General features: G+C 36.3%; 1 protein-coding gene across 5 annotated transcripts in view; it reads right to left on the reverse strand.

Moving 5' to 3' along the window:
- The window catches only part of LEKR1 (leucine, glutamate and lysine rich 1), a 180,488-nt gene that overhangs the window by 15,960 nt on the left and 141,559 nt on the right, over window positions 1–22,969 (reverse strand). For all 5 annotated transcript variants that reach the window (XM_078069993.1, XM_078069992.1, XM_036122393.2 and 2 more), the window contains 3 exons: window positions 17,476–17,569; window positions 5,954–6,118; window positions 2,455–2,754 (listed from right to left, as the gene is read on the reverse strand). In XM_078069993.1, the coding sequence (XP_077926119.1) occupies window positions 2,455–2,754; window positions 5,954–6,118; window positions 17,476–17,569 (559 nt within the window). The remainder of the gene's footprint in view (window positions 1–2,454; window positions 2,755–5,953; window positions 6,119–17,475; window positions 17,570–22,969) is intronic.

Below are 22,969 nucleotides of genomic sequence, written 5' to 3' on the forward strand. Positions count from 1 at the left end.
CCTTATTGCAAGGAACTGAGGAAGTCCTCTGACCAATAGCCAGCAAGGTGCTAAGGCTTTCAGCCCAACAGCCATAATAAAATAAATCCTGCTAACAACCACAAAGTGAGCCTGGAAACAAATCCTCCTCTAGTTGAGGCTTTAGGCAAAACTGTACCCCTAATCCCCTGACACCCACCTCACAAGAGGTTTTAAGCCAGAGGTACCTAGCTAAACCACATTCTGACCCACAGAAACTATGAGATAGTACATGTTTGTTATTTGAAACCACTGAATTTGAGGATAATTTATTGTGCAGCAATGGATAACCAATACAGGTCCTTAAGGCCAATTTTTAAGACTAGTCTATGCTTTTTATATGTTAATTTTTTAATTTTTATTTTATTATGTTATGTTAGTCACCATACAGTACATCATTAGTTTTTGATGTAGTGTTCCATGATTCATTGTTTGCATATAACACCCAGTGCTCCATGCAGTATATGTTAAGTTTTTGTTTATGTCATTCTTTCCTCTGGATGTCAATTTAATTTTTTTTTTTTTTTTGAGAGGGAGAGGGGGAGAGGCTGAGGGAGAGAGAGGATCTTAAGCAAGCTCCACACTCAACGCAGAGCCTGATGTGGGGCTCGATCTCATGACCCTGAGATCATGACCTGAGCCAAAATCAAGAGTCAGATGCTTAACCGACTGAGCCACCCAGGTGCCCCTGGATGTCAATTTAATTACATAAGATTGTCTTTAAATTCTTCTTTGAGAGCAGGAAATGGCAGTTGTCAGTCTTGTTCATAATTGCACAGATAGGGCCTAGCACAGCGCCTGGCCCCTACATAGAGGTTCAGTATATACTTACTGGATTCAACCCTTCTATCTTTTTCTGCTTGTCCTAGTTTATAGGTTACTCCTTACTTTCCATATTGCCATTTCTTTGGTGATTTAAGAGTTAGAAAACCTGCTGGTCTAATTGCCTTGATCTTTCTTTCCTTTAACCTACCATCCCTTCTCTAGAGCTTCACCACTGCTGTCTCATTTGAAGCAAACCTGCATCGCCTCTCTCCTTAGGGTTTCTTCAGTGGAACTGAGTCCATGTGTGCTCTCCCTTCCCCCTCCTGCCTGGCCTGTGAAGCAGCTCACTTTATCAGGGAGGCTGTGCTGCAGTGTGTCTGCCGGAGACACTCAGCTGACCCCCTAAATATCTGGAAAGGTGAGTAGTGTGCTTAGTGTTATTTTAAAAGGAAGTAAGGAGTAAGGAAAGAAAGAGAGAGAGAGAAAGAAAGAAAGAAAGAAAGAAAGAAAGAAAGAAAGAAAGAAAGAGGGAGGGAGGGAGGAAGGAAGGAAGGAAGAAAGAAAGAAAAGAAAAAAGAAAGAAGAGAAAGAAGAGAGAGAGAAAAAAAGAAAGAAAGAAAAAGAAGAGAAAGAAGAGAGAGAAAGAAAGAGAGAGAGGGAAAGAAAGAAAGAAAGAAAGAAAGAAAGAAAGAAAGAAAGAAAGAAAAGGAAAGGAAAGGAAGCCTGGAGATGTTGAGTGCTAAGCCTGAGGGTCTCTTTGAAATTTAGAAGCAGAATCACTAGAATTCGGGTTTCCTGAAATAGGAAACATCGAATCATGGAGATTCAAATATGAATCTCCTCCATGCTGTGTGCCCTAAACTGCTTAGCAGTTCAGAAATAAGACTTTATTAGAAAAGAAAATTCAAATCAAAATAAGTCCATTCTAGTTTAAATAAAAACATTGCTGAAATAATCATGCATACATAAGAAAGAAGACCAACACATGTAAATTATCTTATAGTTTAGGTTGACGGAAAGATAAAGCCCTAAAGAGAAATTACTTTTAAAATATATTGTCCCAGGGTTCATAGGTGGCTCAGCCAGTTAAGCGGCTGCCTTTGGCTCAGGTCATGATCTCAGGGTCCTGGGATAGAGCCCCACATCTGGGCTCTCTGCTCAGTGGGGAGTTTGCCTGTCCCTCTGCCCCTCCCTCTCCCCTCCCCCTGCTCATGCTCTGTCTCTCTCTTTCTCAAATAAATAAATATCTTAAAAATAAAATAAAATAAAATATATTGTCCAAATTATTTTCTGAACTTAAGCGGCAAGTGCTCTAAAAGTTTCTTTGGCAAAGATTTAACATCAAAACAAATAAGACATAAATATACAAAGATTCCTAGTCTTAGAAGTTTTAAATGGTAATTTACAACATTGTAGAACTCTGTGCCAGGAAACTGCAGAGATTATGTAGTTCAGTGAATTCATTTTATAGAAAAGGAAGCCAGATGCAGAGAGTTAAGTGACTGCCTAGTTAAGAACACAACCAGGATGTAATTCCAAGTCCCTGACTAATAGTCCCCAACTCTTTGCATGACACCAAGCTGCCTTTCATGTTTTTGTCTGCTTGTCTCGTTTTTGGAAAGAATGTGTGCTCTTTCACTAATGGTGAGGGCTCCATCCTCTGCTTCCTACCTGTTCCTGGGACTGGTTAAACTGCTGTATCAGTTGTGTTTGTGCCAGCATTACTCTTTCTAGCTCATCTGACTTCTGCTGCATTTCCTTCCTCAAGTCCTCTGAAACAGAATCATTACTATCAATTTCCTTCTTCAAGCGGGATTCAAATTCTGCAACCACATTTTTAAGGTTTTCGATTTCTTTCTCCTTTGACTCAGAATCTTCAGTATACCGGATATAAGATTCACGGAGTTTTTCTTCAAGAGTGGTCACTTCCAGCCTTAGATCTCTAGTAGCGCTTGTGATTAAGTCAGATATCTGTAAGATAAATCTTCTATTAATTTGTAGGCAATATCTCTAGGTAACCACAGAGTTCTTAAGGTTCTAAGAGGTTTATTCTAAATAATCAGTGTACACTTCTGATCAAATGAAAACAAATCCTATGATATTATGTAGGCCTTCAAGATTTTCTTTTTAAATGTTAAGACTAGGGGTGCCTGGGTGGCTCAGTCATTAAGTGGCTGCCTTTGGCTCAGGTCATGATTCCAGGGCCTGGGATCGAGCCCCGCATCGGGCTCCCTGCTCGGCGGGAGGCCTGCTTCTCCCTCTCCCACTCCCACTGCTTGTGTTCCCTCTCTTGCTGTGTCTCTCTCTGTCAAATAAATAAATAAAATCTTTAAAATAAATAAATAAATAAATGTTAAGACTAAAATGTATTTTTACCACCTTAAATGGAATTGCATATTAATGACTTGGGCATCCTTGGAAATATATAAATCTCCATGTCTGGACTGAGCTACCAAGGACAGCTCAATCTTGATCCAGGTACCTGTCTGGATTCAGTATGAGGTGGCTTTGGGGCCTAGAAATGCCTGATGTTTGGGGGTGCATATAGGGGAGCACCACAGTTATATTCTACTCATACCATAGCAGTAAGTTTTCATTTGATATGTTTTTTTCTTTCTTATTACAATGACTGGAGGTACCCCAGATACTACAACTTTGAAAGCAGCACTGCCCAACAGATGATAGAGATACTCTGTGATATCCAATATGGTAGCCACTAGCCACATGTGCCTACTGACAGTAGTGTGTCAATAAATGTTTAGCAACTGACTCATATACACACAAAAGCCAGATTTGTATCTAGTCTCCGTGGTGTAAATATTCTCACCCTGGCCGATTCCAAGGTGACATCACCAATTGCTGAGTTGGAAAGAGATGCACTCAATAGGCTCTGGGTTGCCAGGACTGGCTAGTGAGCATTAAAAGTGTGGCTAATGTGACTGATGAACTGAATTTTAAATTTTATTTAATTTTAATTAATTGAAATTAAAGTCACCATACATGGCTAACATATTAGACTGTGCAATTCTAGAGAATACCAGAACACTTTGAAAATATACTGTCTCTGTAGGTGGCACCTCTAGATAAAGAGATGAGAGAATGAGAGATAAAGAGATGAGAGAAGATAAGCAGCTTTTGTTGAGAGTCCTGGGAGTCTTTAGAACGGAAAAGGCTGCTTGTTTTTCTTTCTCCTTAAAAAACAAAACAAAGAAAAGAAAACAAACCAGGAAGAGCAAAGCTGCTTCTCATGAAACATATCCTTATTATTTATGCTATGGATATCGTCATATTATAAATATTAGTATAACAAGAAACCAGTCCATGAAGAATCTGGAAAACATTCATAGACCAAAGTTCCAAGGATTTTGTGAACTATTACTTAAGAGTTATATATCCAAAATTTGTTTCAAATGTTAAATTTACATTAAGAATAACTTCTGCACGAAATCTATTCACACTTGGTAACTTTAAAAATTAAATTAACATTCCATTATATTCAATTACTCCAGGAAGGAAGAGGTTCATTGCTAGGTCTGAGCAGTAGTTTCCATCATCCAGAGGCGAGTCAACACTGAAACAGACCAGATTATCCTCGGGACAGGAGACTCACATAGCCACAAATACGTTTTGATCTCTTCAAAAAGGGAGTCAGCTTTTAAAAATCAAGAGAATTCATTTACAAAATCTGTTTTTATGACTTACTTTGAAAAACCATAACCCCTGGCAAGTTGGGGTCTGCCTTAAGAGGCCTTTTCTTGGAGCAAACTAGTCTAGGAGAGGTAGAAATTTGGGTGAGCTGAGACTTCAAGCTCCCAGCAAGTGCACCACTGTCCCAATAGAACTTTACTTACAAAACACAAATTCAAAGGTAAAATTACTAAGAATTTCAAGACAACATTTGCAGAGCATTACACCCAAGTAGTATGAAGCCTTTTTGAGTGTGGGACCCTGTGATATCGTCCTTGTCACATAATCATGTAGCTGGCCCTGCCTATCATTGACAGTGCTATTGAAAAGTCTGTACCATATCTCCTGTACACCGAAGTAGAGGCCATTAAGTCTCATCTGATACTTAATTTACAGAGACTGTTAGTGAGTTTATTCGAAGTATGATTTCCCCGCTGAATCTTGGTTAATATACACACACATATACATATACACAAACACAAATATATACGTATACACAAAAACATGCATATATATGACACTCAGGTCTTATAATAACAGACAACCTAAACAAAACCTTAGATTATGTTTAGGGGGCCCCCAGATGGCTCAGTTGGAAAAGCGTGCGACCTGATCTCGGGGTTGTGAGTTTGAGCCCCATGTTGAGTATAGAGATTACTTAAAAATGAAATCTTTAAAAAAATTGTGTTTAGGACATACTGTTTCAGAAATTATGGAGGTAGATTACATTTTTAAAATATTTCCCTTCATTCAAAAAATATCTAGAATTGGAAATACTTGCAATTAAAGGAGATAGGCTTTAGTTGTTGGTAAAATATCTAACCATGCTAATTATTAGTTATATAATTTATGCTCTTTTATTTTTATTTATTTATTTTAAAGATTTTATTTATTTGAGAGAGGGAGCATGAGGGTGGTGGAGGCATAGAGGGGGAGGGAGAAACATTGAGAACTGAGCCAAACCTGGGGCTGGATCCCGGGACCCCAAGAACTGAGCCACCCAAATGCCCCTAATTATGCTGTTTTAAAAAATAGGTTTATTTTGGGGCACCTGAGTGTCTCCGTCAGTTAAGCGTCTGACTTCTGGCTCAGGTCATGATCCCAGGGTCCTGGGATCCAGCCCCTAGTGTTATCGGGCTCCCTGCTCAGTGGGGAGCCTTCTTCTCCCCCCAAACCCCCATTCGTGCTCTCTCTCTCTCTCTCTCTCACTCTTTCTCTCTTAAATAAATAAAATCTTTTTAAAAAGTTTATTTTAGTAGAAAAAAATTCCATACATAGCTGTATTGTATGCTTATATGATTTATCTCAGCTATTAATTCTGGAAATGATCTAAACCACTCCACCCATGTCGCTAAAACCAACGCACAATGACCCTGAGGAAAGCTGCTTGAGTTAAAAATACTGTACAGTGTTCTTAGAAGGAAATAACCAACATCTATAGTTTCAAACCCATTAAATAATAAGGAACATCATGATGACAGACCTTCGTTTGTAGTTCCTCTTGTTCTTTCTTATACTTTTGGATTATTTCTTGGTGTTTTTCCTTTTCAATATCAAGTTCTAGTTTAGCTTCTTCCTTAAAAAGCAGAGCTTGCTCCTCAAATTCAACTAAATGTCGGGCTCTTTCCTTGGCCAGCTCAGCTTCAATCTAGAAAATAGCATTTAACACACATACAAAGCCATTTGACCTTAAGATGAGTAAATTAAGCTTATTTTCAGACTCTAATTTTTTAAAAAATTAATTCTAATATTTATTTTTTAATGAATCTAACTTTTTAATTCTAATGTTTAAAAATAATCTGACTCAGAACTTAGGCCAGAAAAATTGACCTTGGGTCAAATATTTTAAGATCTTCTAAGACCTTCTAAGACTTGTAAAATGAGTAGAGAAGTTAGGACAATATCTTACGACAGTTTTCAGAAATATTAAAAGCTTAATCTTCTGTATATGTGTATTATAAACTCAGTCCCTCCCAGAAACCCTATAAGAAAAAAATAAAAAAGATTTTGAGGCCTTTAGACTACGTTCTGTTGAAAGCTCAGAGGGGATACAAAGTACAAATGTTGATTTTTTTTTTAATGGTCTTTTCTTGATGGAGATCCCAGAAAGTTTTGGAGTCACAGATTATCATTTTAATGTGATTGAGGCCAGAAGGATGATTAAGGAAAACACAGTCAAGTCAGTGATGCCTGTATCCATGTTGTACTTATATAGAACCACAGCACTGCAAGGGACCTTAGAAATCCCCTGGTTCCATTTCTCAAGCTTCCATGAATTGTGGAAAGAATAAGCAAGGGCTTTGGATTCAGAGGAAGCTGAGTTTAAATTCTGGCTCTAAACCCTGGCTCTGCCACATTCTAGCTGTATAATCTTAAATTGTGACTGTAACCTCTCCTGGTGGGGTTACAACTAGTTGCCTTGGGAGTTGTTATGAGGATAAATGGGACAAAACATATGTATAAAGCTCTAGCACGAGCAGAGATTCAACAGTCAGTGGAGATTACTTCTATGCTCTGACTCTTCAGTCTCTACCACAGAATCTGCACCAAACGATTGTCTGCCCTGTGCCTCAACACCACTAGAAACCATAACTCACTCCTTCCCAGCAAGCATTTCCATTTTCAGACAGCACTAAGCATTAGGCAGTTTTTCCTTTAGTTGAGCCAACATCTCTCTCCCTGTGGTTTTTAACCATTGGTTTTGGCTCTGCCTACTAGAGCAAGAGAGAGAACAAATCTATGAGTACTGGAGTCATTCAGGCCTGATTCATCTAGTGAGATTAGAGAATCTCAGTGACAGGCTGGCTCTAGATTTACATTGTGCCATGATTATAAATTCTTAGAGGGAGTAAATGCCAGATAACTTGGGAGAAAAACTGTCAAACTTGACTTACTGTGACTCTGTGATTCAGATCACTCTGAGAGGAGGAAAGAGGTCAACATGAATTTCTCAGGTAAACACTGAAACCAGGGTACCAGGAAACAGAAAATTTGCCAAGAAAGTTTACATAAAGTCCTTTAAATTAAATAAAATACAGATAAATGACTAGCCCCAGTGTGGGGTCAGTCGAGTTTGTTGCACTGGTTATAGGACTAAGCATTTCCTCCAAGGCAAAACAATTACGTTTATACTCAATGCAAGGAGTTATTTTGGCTCTCTCAAAATAAGTTTCTGGATTGTTTGAGAAAAAGGATGCTAAGGATCATTTAGGAACATGATAGCATTGCTCAAATGTATTGTTCTCAGACTCCTAAAGGCAAGGGAAGCCTCAGGGGCACTCAGGAAAAAACAAAAAACCCCCCAAAAACAGATGTTCTTCTGAATTCCAGGTACTTACATCTACCCATCCCTGCTAGCCATTGAGATATACCACAGGTGTCTCAAATAAACTGTCTGAACCAGAAACCTAGATACAATCCCCTCCCCACCTGTTCCTTCCCCAGTCAAGACACAGTAACCACAATCCATCTAGTTATTCAGGTCAGCAACTGGGACATCATTTTTACCCTTCACACCTAATCCAACACCAAGTTCTATTCACTTTGCCTCCCAAAGATGCCTTGAATCCTTTAATTTCTTTTCATTGCTTGAATTAAGAGAATAAGAATATATGCAGACTAGATGGGACAGGACAAACTGTAAATTAGATGACAGAAAGACTTTAGAAGGACTTAAAAAATTTTTTTTTAAATTTATTACGGGGAAGAGGCCATTTAGGAAATCAGTGGAGTCCCTAGAAGAGGATGAAACACAGAAGGTATTCAGGGAAGAAAAGGAGGTAGCTGATGGACTGAACGAGTCAAGTAGCAAGTCAGGTAGCAAGTCCTTCTTGTCCCCAAACTATTCCTTGGAACGAACTACTGTAGGTAAAGAGAAAAAAAGGAAGGAAAAGGAAGGGGACACCTGGGTGGCTCAGTCGGTTAAGCATCTGCCTTTGGCTCAGGGCATGATCCCAGGGTCTTGGAATCGAGCCCCGCGTGGGGCTCCCTGCTCAGCAGGGAGCCTGCTTCTCCCTCTGCCTGCTGCTCCCCCTGCTTGTGCACATGCATGCTCTCTCTCTCTCTCTGACAAATAAATAAATAAAATCTTAAAAATAAAAAGGAATAGAAGGAAGGTGGGAAAGAAAAAGCATGTAAATAGAAGAGAGAAGAGTGATTTACTATTACTGAGTTGGTTTTTAGTGTGCACAACCAGAGAAAGAGAAGCAAAGTAACGAGCTTCAGGTGGGATTTGTAAATATTTAAGGAAGCTGCAACGGATGCCAAGGGCCACCTAAATGTGTTGACACTGTAGCATAGAAAGATGATACCACTAGTTCCTTCATAATCTGAATAGATTGAACAAAATGATGAGCCAACGAACACAGTGATTTTTTTTAAGCCAGTATATTATTTGTCATTGAGAAGATGAATTCACGCCAAATTATTGTGTTTATGTTTTTTATATGTTGATAGAAACTCTTTAAACTATCTTAGATAGGGGCACCTGGGTGGCTCAGTTGGTTAAGTGTCTGCCTTCAGCTCCGGTCATGATCCTGGGGTCCTGGTATGGAGCTGGGCTCCCTGCTCAGCAGGGAGCCTGCTTCTCCCTCTCCCTCTGCCCCTCCCCCTGCTCCTGCTCTTTCTTGCTCGCTCACTCTCTCAAAGAAATAAATAAAACCTTGAAAAAAATAAAATAAAATACCTTAGATAAAAAAATAAAATATCTTAGATGGCAGAACTTATGTTTATGCAAAATAAATTAATTTGGTGATGGTGCTTATATAAAATATGAACCACTTTATATAATAACTAATAGTAATTTTAATAATCATGGGGAAATTCTGATTTCTAAAACCAAAGCATGAATAATATATGAGCTTAGGAGTTACACAAAGTAAAATAAATTGTTATCTCTGTACACATTTCAGTGTACAAAAAAAAATTTTTTTTGCTTTTTATTTATCCATATCTCCCATTACTTCAAACTCCCTCCTTGGTGAAGGCTTCCTGATGACTCTAGAGCACTCTGAGTATGTTGTTTTTAATTCCCTTTGTATTTGTATTGAAATGCATAATTAGTATTTTATAACACCTGTGTCTAATACTGATGTGCAAAATTCTGTCTTTTCACTATTTTCCAAGTGAGATATTTGTGGTTGATTCTGTGATAATTTTCTGTCTTGGAGCCAAACAGCATGTTGTAACATAATCATTCATTTATGACAATCCCTATAAAAGCAAGGGAATTTCAGATGTCGAAGTAGTAATTAGGTCATTTGTTTATATTTGATGTACGTATATAATTTTAAAAAATATTATCTCCTAAAATAATTTATTTTACTGTTTTCCAAAAGTTAAAAAAATGCTGGTTGAAAACTAATACTTCAGATTATTTATGAATTAACTGCTGAATAATATATTGTAAAAGTAGACGATTATTCAAATACATAAACTTTGCAGTAAAAAAAACAATGCTAAGGGATCAGAATATGTATTGAAGTCCTGCCAAGAACTGTGTAAACTCAGTATGAAAGGAGAGAATATTCACTTGGTACCAATACAAGGTAGGATGGCATGGTACAGAACACATTTTATATATTAACTCATTTAATTCTGATAACATATAATAATAATAAAATAATAATTATTATTATTCACACTGGATTATGAAATAGGCTCAGAGAGGTTAAGTACCTTCACCAAGATCACAGAGGTACTATGAGATGGAGGGGGTGTGCACACTTAGATGTTTCTGGTAACATCTCAGTGTTTCATCTCAGTGGCTCAGCATGTTTCATTTTTCCATGTAGCCTGTCTCCTCATACATCTACATAGCATAGTGATTAAGGGCATGGACTTGGTATTTACTTAGTTTCAAAATATTTGGGGATCTTTCCAGATAACTTTTTGTTAATAAATTCTATTTTAATTTCACTGTGGTCAGAAAAAATACTTTGTATGTCTTGAATCCTTTCAAATTTATTGAGTTACTTATGCTCCAGAATATGATCTATTTTAGTAAATGTCCCATGTGCACTTGAGAAGAATGTTTATTCTGCTGCTAAATGGAGAATTTTATAAATATCAATTAGGTCATGTTAGTTAATAGTGTTGTCCAATATATTTCTTAAAAATAAGTTGTTCTAAAAAATTATTATTTTCCACAGAATATATCTCTACTAATTTTCTAGGTATTTTTCTATCAATTATTATTGAGAAAGGGCTATTATTGACATCTCTTACTCTAATTATGGATTTGTCTATTTCTCCTTGCTGGTCTATCAATTTTAAAACCCTGTTATTAGGTGAATAAACATTTAGGATTATTTATGTCCTCTTGGTGAACTGATCCCTTAAACATTATGAAATAAATGATGTTCATTACCCCTGCTAATATTCTAAATATTTTGATCTTTGTTTTGAAATTTACCTTTCTTTTTAAAAATTTATTTATTAATTTATTTGAGAGAGACAGAGAGAGAGAGAGAGAGCGCTGGGGGGGGTAGGGTCAGAGGGAGAGAGAGACTGAGAATCCTCCAGTAGACTCTGTGCTGGGCGGAGCCTGACACGCGGCTCAATCCCAGGACCCTGAGATCACGACCTGAGCGGAAATCAAGAGTCAGCTGCCCAACCGACTGAGCCACCCAGGCGCCCCAAAATTTACTTTTCTAATAGTAACTAGTTCCTCTTTCCTTTGATTTGTGTTAGCATATACTTTGTGTTATGCATCCTTTATTTTTAACCTATTTGTTAAAATATTTCTTTAAAGTGTATTTTTTTGTAGGGAACATATAGTAGAATCTTGCATTTTTATCCAACATGACAACCTCTGTCATTTAATGGGGATATTTAGGCCAGGGCTTGGCAAATTATGGCCCACAGACTAAATTCAGCCATGCCCATTCATTTGCTTATTGTCTATGGCTGATTTTAAGCTATGCTGTGCAGAGCTGAGTGGTTCCAAAAGAGACTCAGTGTCCCCACAGAGCAAAAATATTTACTAACTGATCCTTTATAGAAAAAGTATGCTGACCCCTGGTTTAGATGATTTACATTTAATTAGATTATTGATATGATTAGCTTTAAAGCTATCTTGCTGTATGTTTTCTATTTGGTCCATCTCATCTTTTTTCCTCTTCCTCTTTTTTTTTTGTCTTCTTCTGAACTGAGTTTTTTTTTAAAAAATTCAATTTTATTTCCTTTGCTGGCTTGTTAGCTATAATTCTTTTTCTATTTTTGTGGTTGCTTTAGAATTTATAGACTACATCTTTAACTTAATGCAGTCTGTGATAGATCACTTCATGTATAGGAATCTCGTAATAGTATACTTCTAATTTTCCCTTAGACACTGCTATTTTTGTAATATATTTTGCTTCTATGTTATAAATCTCATATTAGGTTGTTAATATTTTTGTTTCAATAGTTAACTATATTTTAAAGAAATTCAAATATTTAAATGACTCATACGTTTTTCCACATTTTTGCCATCTCTGATGTCCTACATTCCTTTGTATAAATCCATATTTTCATGTGGTGTAATTTTTCTTCTGACTAAAGAACTTCTTTTAACATTTCTCACAGTGTGGATGTGCTGGTGATATATTTGCTCAGCTTTTTCATCTCTGAAAAAATCTTTCTTTCACCCTTATATTTGAAAGATATTTTCACTTTGTGTGGATTTCTAGATTGGCAGCTTGCACTCCCAGTCCCCTCATTCTTTCAGTACTTTTAGTCCCACATTCTTCTTGCTTATATTGTCTTTTTTTTCTAGAGAAAAAGAGAGGGGGGGAGGGGCAGAGAGAGAGAGAGAATCTTAAGCAGGCTCCACACGCAGCATGGAGCCCAATGCAGGGCTTAATCTCACAACCCTGAAATAATGACCTGAGCCAAAGTTAAGAGTTGGACACTTAACTGACTCACCCAGGTGCCCCACTTATACAGTCTTTGATGAAAAATCTGCTGTCATCCTTATCTTTGTTCCTCTTTATATGTCTGTTATCTTCTGGTTGCTTTTAAGATTTTCTTTCTATCACTATTTTTGAGCAATTAGATTAGAATGCTCCTTGGTGTGCTTGAGGTTTGTTGAGCTTCTTGAATGTGTGGTTTATAGTTTTCATTAAATCTTAATTTTTTTCAGCCATTATTTCTTCAAATATTTTTTCTGTCCTTTCTTCTCTCTCCTGTCCTTTGGGGATTCTAATTAGGCATATATTAGTCCACTTGAATTTGTCTCATAGCTCACTGATGTTCTTGTTTGTTTTGAGTCTCCTATTTTTATTTCATTTGGATTGTTTCAGTTGTGTGTCTTCAAGTTCACTAAACTTTTCTTCTGGAATGTCTAATCTGCCACTAATCCCATCCAGTGTACTTTTTATCTTAGATATTGTACTTTTCATCTCAGAAGTTCACTTTAGATCTTTTTTATATAATCCATATCTCTACTTAACATGCTCACCTCTTTCTCTAGTTTTTGGGCAAATGGAATACAGTTATCGCAACTGTTTTAACGTCTTTGTCTGCTAATTCTAATATCTGTGCCTTTCTGAGTCAGTTTTTATTCATTGATTTTTCTCTCATCATGAGCCTTGTTTTCCTTTTCCTTTTGGATGGCAAGTTTTGATTGAATGCCAGGCATTGTAAATTTTACCTTGTTAGATGCTGGATATTTTTATATTCCTATGAGTATTATTGAACTCTCTTCTGGGATGTTGTTAAGTTTCTTTGAATCAGCTTGATTTTTATAGTTCTTCCTTTTAAAATTTGTTAGGCAGAATCAGCTCAGCATTTAGTCTAGCGCTAATGTTTTCCTACTACTGATGCAAGAACCTTCTGAGAAGTATCTACCCAGTGCCCTGTGAATTATAGGTCTTCCAGTCTGGCCTTGTGTGAGCATATGGTATTCCTCTCTAGTCCTTTCAGATGGGTCTTTCCCTGCCTTTGGGTAGTTTCCCCACACATATGCACTGACCATACATATACTTAATGGGGACTCTTTGTAGATCTCCAGCATTCTTTCTGTGTGCAGCTCTTCCCTGAGAACACCATCCTGTGAATTGTAGCTATCTTGATCTCTCTGGTCTCCTTAACTCAAAGAACCTGCCAAACTACCTAGATTCACACTTCCTGCACTGTGGCCTTAAGTTTATTTCAAGGAACTAAGTTTGGGCAATCACAGAGTTTACCCCATTTGTCTCCTATCTCTAAGAATCATTATCCTTCGTAGTCTGATATCTAGTGTCTGGAAACCATTGTTTTCTATCTTTTCTCCAGTGGCTTAGTTAGTTAGGAGAGAGGGTAAATCTGGCTCCTATTCGTCCATCTAGGCCAAATGCAGAAGTTTTGGATTTTGTAGTTAGCTCTCCTTCTTTTTCCAGGTTTGTATCAGTTGTTATTTCCTGGCTATATAACTTTCACAATTTACCTAACTTCTCTGAGCCTTATTTTTTTCCATGTGCAAATGGGAATAATAATTTTATAATAATTAAAATTACATTTATGGAAAGCATTAAGCACAAGGCCTGGTATATAATAAACACTAATAATGGAGACTATTCTTATTATCTTGATTAAGGGTTTAAATCAGATGATATTTGCAGGCTATTCTAGATCTAAAATGTTGTGATTTTATTAGTTCAATTTTGAAAATTACATTATAATTTTATAAATTAAAGTGTGCTCTCAATATTCTTTTTAGCCATTCATTTATATGCATAAATGAAAATTTCTATTTTATGACAAGTTCATCCCTGTCAAATTCTGTTATTTTACAAGTTATCCTTCTAAATTCCATTAATAGTACACTTAAACACATTAGGAATTATTCAGCCATTTGGCTCTTCTATTTTGAAGAAGAATTTTAGATGTTCTGTTTGCTTCCCTTTGGTGCTGGAATTGACTATTTCTTGAGGTAAACTCCAACTACCCTCGCCCCCCTGCATTTTCACTATTAATCCAGTTGCTCAGCCAGGAAGTAATGTTCAGTTTGTTTGTTTGTTTTAACTATTGGTTTTTAAACGTTCTATGTACTATTTAAAATGAGGTCAATAGTAGTACAATTCTAAAATGTTCCTAAATAGGATATCTTAATAATAATCTAACAAAATATTTGGTTGGAATTTGTTTATCACACTACCAAGTAATAGTCAACACATGACTATCACTTAATGTCAGCAGTCTGGCTATGGGAAATTCTATAATTACAAAAATTTTAACTGAAAAGCAACAACATGTGTATTTGGGACCAATTTTAAATGTTCAGTATGCACATTATTTTTTTCACATCAAAGGAATACTTGAAATAAATAAAAATCCATGGCAATTAGTAAATATGCAGTTTATTTTAAAATGTGCCATCCTTGTTGCATAGCAACTATTGATTCTATTATGTGCTTTTTACATACTCTAAAATAATTAAGTACGGGCACAAATTGCTATCTACTTTTTTTGAATGTTAAAAGCATTTAAGTTATGAAGTTTATTCTAATATGTGTATTATATATTTGTAAAGGGAACATTTCATTCCTACACAAAGGCACAGTGACCCAAGAAAGAGATGACAATATCATATTAGTGATTTTCCTTTCTCATGAGAGGACTTTTAGGGAACTTTTTATTCATAGTCTCAATAACTAGCACAGCCAAGACATAATTATCATTCCTTGGCTTTACTGGTCTGGATCTTGATTTACTGCTAAGCTAAATGATAAGATTTATTAACAAGAAGTCATATCCTCTCAACAAAATGAAATGCCCATTTATATCATAGAAAATTATACATGCCAAAATACATCTATGATATAATTAATTTATTAGAATGATATCATGGTCTTAGCAAGAACTTAGAAAATCTTACTTAGGTTTATTTTCATCATCAAATTAACAGCATGAAGCAAGACCATAATGCTTTTATATGATCAAATGCTAACATTAACTTGGTCCACTTGCTGTGTTAGCACCTCACAGACAGGGTACAGTAAGCAGCAGTAATAGAGTAAATTGTAAATGCAGAGACTTTTCCAGTAGATTGTATCTGAAAGTCCTTCATGGGGTGTGACCACGAAGATAAAGAACTTCTACACAGCAAAGGCAGGAAAGTTCACTCTACCAGTCTAAGAGGAGCTCAGGTGTTTGAAGGAAGGGAAGAATCTGTGAATCTCCATTCACATTAATTCCATCAGTGAAATTTCTGCATCAAAAGATGAAATGTTTACAATATCTCTTCATACATACTTCCAAATTGCTCTCCAAAGGGTTGTTGTAACTTCCAGCCCCTTAAAGAGTGAGTATGAAAGATTATTTCACAAGAACTTACCACAATGCCAAAACCACTCTGTTAACTGGATGGGTTAAAAAAATAATCTCATTGTTTTAATTTGCACTTTTTGGATTGCTGGTTAGGTTGATCATCTTTTTTGTATTTTCAAACATGGATTGGTAAGGATGGAGGAAGTGAATAAGAATAGACTAGCCAAGTGAATACCCCAAAGCTAATAAAAATTAGAAAGAATTAAAGAAATGCAGGCTTTAGAGAAGAAGGAAAAGAAAAAGTCCATACTTCAAAATAAAACAAAATAAGAATGAACCACTTAGAGCAACTTTAGTCTGTATTCTCAATGTTTAATTGTTGCCCCTATGGAACTGTTGTTATAGTGATCATTTCTCTTACAGACTGAATGTGCTATCCCTGAGGGACAAGGAAAGTGGGATTGCTTTATAGAGAGCCAGTAATGCCTGAGTATGGCCAACTGAGTAAAGAATGGAAATGAAAGTGAAAAATTTAGAACTGACCTGAGCCAGCAACAGTATCTAAAGGGTTTCAATTTGGTGGATGGTAGGGTGGAAGAGTCCAGGTGATGTTAGTTTGACATGGCCACTGCTTGTTGCTTGAGGTTACAAGTTATAGGGTCTAGTCATCATGGAGAAGAATCTGATAATAACCAAACAGGTTGTCAGGACTTTAGTCAAGCAATCTGAATTTCAGTAGCCAGCTCCACCTCTAGATGCAAATTTACAATGTTAACAGAAAACCAAGGATGAAGGCTAGTGCTAGGGCAGGCATCAGCTGGGCAAGAGAAAGAGTTGGAAAGGCTTCAGGGAATTGTTCAGGATGAGGCCCAGGGATCAATCAAGGAGTATCAGAAGTTTATGACAGGGAAATGATGGGTTGCAGCCTCAATGACTAGAGATGTACAAGGCCTGAGAAGGTAGGGACCAATAATTTTGAGAATATTATTTGTATCCTTTAAAATTATGCAAGTAATACATCTTTATTATTGAAACTTTGAAAGATTTAGAAAAATCCAAAGACAAAAATTAATGCATTTTTCAGTACTGTAAGAGAAAATATTTTCTTTGTAAACAGTGAGCTAAATACTTGTTCATTTTACTTTGCCAAAAGTTCATAACTGAGTAATTTTGTCATTTTACATTCTCTTGTAGTATCTTCTTAAAAGCAGAAAAATTGTGAGAATAAATAAATATTCTTCTGCTTTTAAGGATGTAGTCAAATGCGGATTCTGTCCCTTTACAGGAAAAAGGTAAATACTTAAAAATAAAACCTATACTTTTACATGACAACTAAGGGCTATCTTAATTTTACAAGATTTTAAATTCTGTTCTTATCTTTTTATTTCCCATTATGTTGTATAATATTTTGGAAAAGACACACACTATAAGCATGTTTGGTCTAGGAAATTCCAGAAGGAATCAAAATGTGCATAGAAGCCAAGATATCCGGAATAGTCTCCTGGCAAACAGATATAATTTTTTTTTAAGATTTTATTTATTTATTTGACAGAGAGAATGAGTGAGCACAAGCAGGGAGAGCGGCAGGCAGAGGGAGAGGGAGAAGCAGGCTCCTGGCTGAGCAGGGAGCCCAATGTGGGGCCCAATTCCAGGACCCTGGGATCATGACCTGAGCTGAAGGCAGACGCTTAACCGACTGAGCCACCCAGGCGCCCCAAACAGATAGAATTTTTAAAAAGCAAATAAGACACATGCTGATGAAAGCTACATTATCATTACCTTCTCTCTCCAGTTATCATCGTTCAGCAGCTTCTGTCTAAGGGTTTCCTGCAGCTGTTCGATGCTTTTCTGATGTGAAATCAGCATTAATTCCCTGAAAACCATAAACCCAACAAATGAGTCAAGACCCTGATACTCTTCCTAAATTGCAGTTCCTGGCTCAGAGAATAGTATTTCACAACTTAGTCTGTTTCTTCTCTTTAGCAATATATATACTGCCACTAGATAACTACTTTTACCATTAACAGCAATTTACAAACACTACATACAAGGTAAGTATTACTTTTGCATGAAATAGCAACAACATATGTGGAGTCATAAATATCATAAAACATTACACATTATGGTTCCAAAGTTTATGACTAAATTCTAACACTAGACAATATTTTTTTCCTAAAAAAAGGGAAAATATGTTGGGATATGCCATAAAATCAACACGTTTGTGGTTCTTGCTAGATTTATTTTTCTTTTCCTTGTCTCAAGTACTGATAGGAACAAACCAAATTAAGTAGAAGGTAATGTCTCAAGTATGGTATAGTACAAAACATATTAGAAAATTGAAAAGAAAACACAAAGAACATTTTAATAGTTTAATCCACATAAATGGATCTTAAAGTTTAGTTTGTAATCCTCTGGGTGGAGGTAAGTGCAGAAGATTCATAACAGCATCTCAAAGGGGTACTGAAATTAAGCCTTTGAATATCACAAGTAGTGGCAAAAGCACACTTGTTGATCAGGGCTCCTTCCCTCTTCCGTAATCACCACGTCCTTCCTTAGTTTCTGTGTAGGTAATTCTTCTACATTGCTTATTCCTCTTTCTAATCTCTTGTTTTCTATCACCACCCTGTTCCTTTTAGCTCGGAGTCCTTTCTCAAAATTGTGGCTTTCAATTATAATTGCCTGTTAGACATCTCCACCCTAAAGAACCATTAATACCAGATCCAGTAAAAAACAAATTCACTATCATCTTCTGCAATCTTGCTTTTCCTTTTGACTTCTGAAAATCTTCAAGAGTCAAAATCTTTGGTTTGAAATCCCTGAGTTTTCTCTGACTCTTTCTTCTCCTTGTCCTACCACATCCATTCAATACCAAATTCTATTATTTTGCTTCCTGAGTGAACTCCAAATTATTTCCTCTCTTCCTTTCCCTCTACCAACAGCCTTGTTAAAGCTCTTGACTTTTTCTCCCACCTATAGTATTAAAATAGACTCTCAATCTATCTCTTGATTTCTTTTCTAGTCTCACTCTTAAAATATTATTAAATATTTTTTTACCATAATAAAAATAATGCCTACATTTCTAGGCTAGAAAAATTTAAGGACACAAGCATAAGAAGACATGTTGGACTTGGTAACCAGGATTATAAATATCATTTGAGGGAAACTTATTAAAAAAAATAAAACTCCCCAGACTTCTCTTCCAGAAGTGTATGGGACTAGGTACTTTGACAACTCTCCTACTGAAAATAAGTAAACATTTTTTTAACTTATAAAAAAAGTCTTAAAATTCATCAGTGAGCTGGACAAAAAGTGGGAAGGATGCAGAGAACAAAATTCAAGTGAAAGAACAGGAAAAAGATATGAGTGGAAAACTACTGAAATCTGAATAAGGTCTGTAGTTTAGTTAATTGTATTATACCAATGTTAATTTCTTAGTTTTTACAGATGTGTCATTGTTATTAAAAACAGGCCAAAGAGGAACATAAACTCTCTCTTTACTGTCTTTGTAACTTTTCTGTAATTATTTCAAACTAAATCTTTAAAAAAGTGAAGTAAAAGGAAGAACCCCCAATAATAAGTAGAGCATTGAAACCAATTCTCACCTTGAAGGTACCTTCCAAATCTGATGAACTTGACCTTTAAATTTCATAGCCATGAAGGGCTCGGGAGAGAGAGTCTAAAAGGAAACTCACCTGCATGAAGCTGCATCTCAAAGAGCTGCACATGCAGTAAATGTGTGAAATTCACACCTAGTATGTGTAAAATTCAAATAACACCTCTCAAGGTACAAAAGAAAATTACTGGTTTTGCACTTTGGTGCTATGTAGAGGGAAAAATATAAATCTCTCACAGGAATTTGTAAACACAAACTAACCCTAATGCAGATTTTTATTGTGAATTCATACAACCTGAGTGGTTCGAATAGCTTCATGTTGAAAAGATATCTTAAAGTGGTAATAGGTTAACTTTATCTCCAGATGCCTGGTAGAAAAAACAATATTTTTGGGAGCAACCTATCTTCAACCTGGGACTCAAAGATTTTCTACAGATAAAAAGTCAAGACCTATGATATCCTGATTTTTTTAAAAATCAGAAAACTATAAAAGAAAAAAGAAAGCCATAATGCAGCAACCCAAGGTCAAGCAGACAAATAATTCAGTAAGAATATAGAGGATTTTAACAATGCGACTGATTTAAGGTTCATATATAGAACCCTGTACCCACTTAGTAGAAAAACACACAATTATTTTCCAGCTCACATGAAATGGACATCCTAGGCCAGAAAGGAAATTACAAACAATTGTTGTCTGATTAACCTGTATGGTCCAACATGGCAGCCACTAACCATATGTACCTTCTAAGCACTTAAAGTGTAACTGGTTCAAATTAGGATGTGCCTAAATCTAAAATGCACACCAGATTTGAAAACTTAGTACCTCCCCAAAATCTAAAATATCTGTGATAATTTTTAAAGATGATTACATATTTAAATAATTTGTATATATGGAGTTAAGTAAAATATATTACACATTTTACCTGTTTATTTTTCTCTTTTAATGTGGCAATTGAAAAATTTAAAATTACATATGCGTTTCACATTATACTACTGAACAGCACTGTTAGAGTCCATAGTCTCAGAAAACAAACGTCTATGACAAAAGATATGTAAAATATCTCCATGTATTTGGAAATTAAAAAAATGTATTTCTAAGTCATGGGTCAAGTAAAAAATCATAATTGATATTTAAAAATACTTAGAATTGAACAATAATGAAATTGCTACATATCAAAACTTACATAATACAGTTAAAGCAGAAAGGATAAATCAATTGTGGTACAGTTTAGAATACAACACAGATAAAGAAATGAAAGCTTTTCAGCTACATGCACCATAATGGACAAATCCCAGAAACATAATCTTGAGCACAAAGAAAAAAAACATTGGGTAACACTTAGAGTATGATTTTATTTCTATGAAGATAAAATATATGCAAACTCTAACTTTTTTAAGGAATGTAAACCACTTGGTAAGATTATAAAGTGAAGCAAAGAAACATCAGGTGTTATCTATAGGTTTTAATAGATGCTCTTTATCCATTTGAGGAAGTTCCCTCCTATTCCTAGTTTGCTGAGAACCACAAAATTGAAGTTGGTGGTTTCCTCTGTGGAATGAGGCACTGTGGTGGAACTGGTGAGAAACACAAAGGGACTTCAAAGCTAATGGTAAGGTTCTTTTTCCTAAACTGAGTGGTTGACACATAGATGTTCACTGTATTGTACTACTTTATACTTTACACCTATGTTCAGCTTCTATGTATCTATTCAGTATTTATTTAAAAATAATTAGTGATTAAAGCCTGAGCACACGCATGCGGAGGAAAAGGAATCAAAGGGAAAGACTAAGGTGAAGAACCGGGCAGATGACTAGTAGGGTAGAGTTTACGGTCAGCTATGCACATTTGGGACAAGGCAGCGTCATTGGGCCCTGAAGGGACAGAGGTGAATTAGGAAGGCAGGATCCCTGTCCAAAAGGTGCTCAAAATCCAGTAATGTAAAAGAAAAATTTATCTTTCAGAGTGTGAGGTGCACCCAGCAGGTTCTGATGCTTGCTTAGCAGTCTCTAGGCTGAAGTAAGTGAAGCAGAAGAAACAAAGAATGAGGACAGCAAAAGTGGGAGTGCATTAAAAACCTCATTTGTGGCTTTCCTCCAAATATTTGGCCATTCCTGTCTCCCTTGCAGACTCATCTTCCTGTACTTGTCATTTAAATGTTTGTGTTCCTCAGCACTTTTTCCTTTCTACTCTTTCTGTAGGTGATCTTATCCACTCCTATGCTTGAAATGCAATCTAGATGCTGACAACTCCCAAATTTTATCTCTGGCTCAGATCTATTCTCTGTTCTCTGAGTATCTGACTCATGAATCCAACTCAGTGACTGCTCTACTTTTATATTTCAGGGACAACTCAAACTTAACATATTTGTAATCTCAGAGGCTCAAAGTACCAGAGTTTATTTTTTGCTCATGTTATGTGTCATCTGCTGCTTTGTGCCCCATGTTTTGTTCCAGGATGTAGCTCAAGGAGCAACTCTTACCAAGGAATGCTATTTTTTGTGGCAGACGGAAAAGAAAAATCTCCAAAACATTGGCTCTGTTAAAGCTTCTACTCAGAATTGGTGCATTCTCTCACATTTCAGTGGCAAGAACAAGTTGAGTGGCCAAGTCTGATGATAGGCAGGCATGGATAGAATAGTCCTCTCACTGGGAGGTGTGCACCTGGCATGGGGCGGAGCCCATTGAAATTCTGAAATTCCCCTGGAAGCCACTGTGAGGATCTCTACCCTGGGGGTGGGGGATATTCCTTGCTTAGATTATGGGGTTTTTTTTAAGATTTTATTTATTTATTTGACAGAGAGAGACACAGCGAGAGAGGGAACACAAGCAGGGGGAATAGGAGAGGGAGAAGCAGGCTTCCTGCTGAGCAGGGAGCCTGATGCAGGGCTCGATCCCAGGACCCTGGGATCATGACCTGAGCCAAAGGCAGACACTTAATGACTGAGACACCCAGGTGCCCCATCATTTTTATTGCTGAGTAGTATTTCATTGTATGGCTACACCACAATTTATTTGATCAACTCACCTGTTGATAGACATATAGGTTGTTTCACAGGTTTGGGCTATTACAAATAAAGCTGCTATCAATACCTCTGTACAAGTTTTTTTTATAGATAATCCCTTTAATTTCTCCTGAGTAAAACACCTGGGTAGCAAGGTAAGTGTAATGCTTAACTTTTAAAGAAACTTCCAAACTTTCCCAAAGAGGTTATACTGTTTTACATTCCAACCAGCAGGGTATGAGAATTCGTTTCTCCACGTCCTTGTCAACACTCGTTCAGACTTTTTAATTTTAGACATTATGAAAGTGTGTAGTAGTATCTCACCGTGGCTTTAATTTGCATTTCCCTAGTGACTAATGATGTTGAGCATCTTTTTTGTGTACTTATTGACCACCTGTATATCTTCATTGGTGAAGTATCTGTTCAAATCTTTCATTCATTTTTTTATTAGGTTGTTTATGGTCATATAACGGAGTTTCTAAAGTTCTTTACATATTCTGGAAACAAGTCTTTTATGAGATGTTTATTTTGTAAATATATTATTCCAGTCTACAGCTTGTCTTTTCATTCTCTAAACTGTCTTTATAAGAAACAGAAGTCTTATTTTTAATGAAGTCCAATTTATCAGGGTTATTTTTTTCTTTTATGGAGTGTTCTT

The sequence above is a fragment of the Halichoerus grypus genome, chromosome 1, assembly GCF_964656455.1.
Source record: "Halichoerus grypus chromosome 1, mHalGry1.hap1.1, whole genome shotgun sequence".
NCBI classification, from domain to species: domain Eukaryota; kingdom Metazoa; phylum Chordata; class Mammalia; order Carnivora; family Phocidae; genus Halichoerus; species Halichoerus grypus.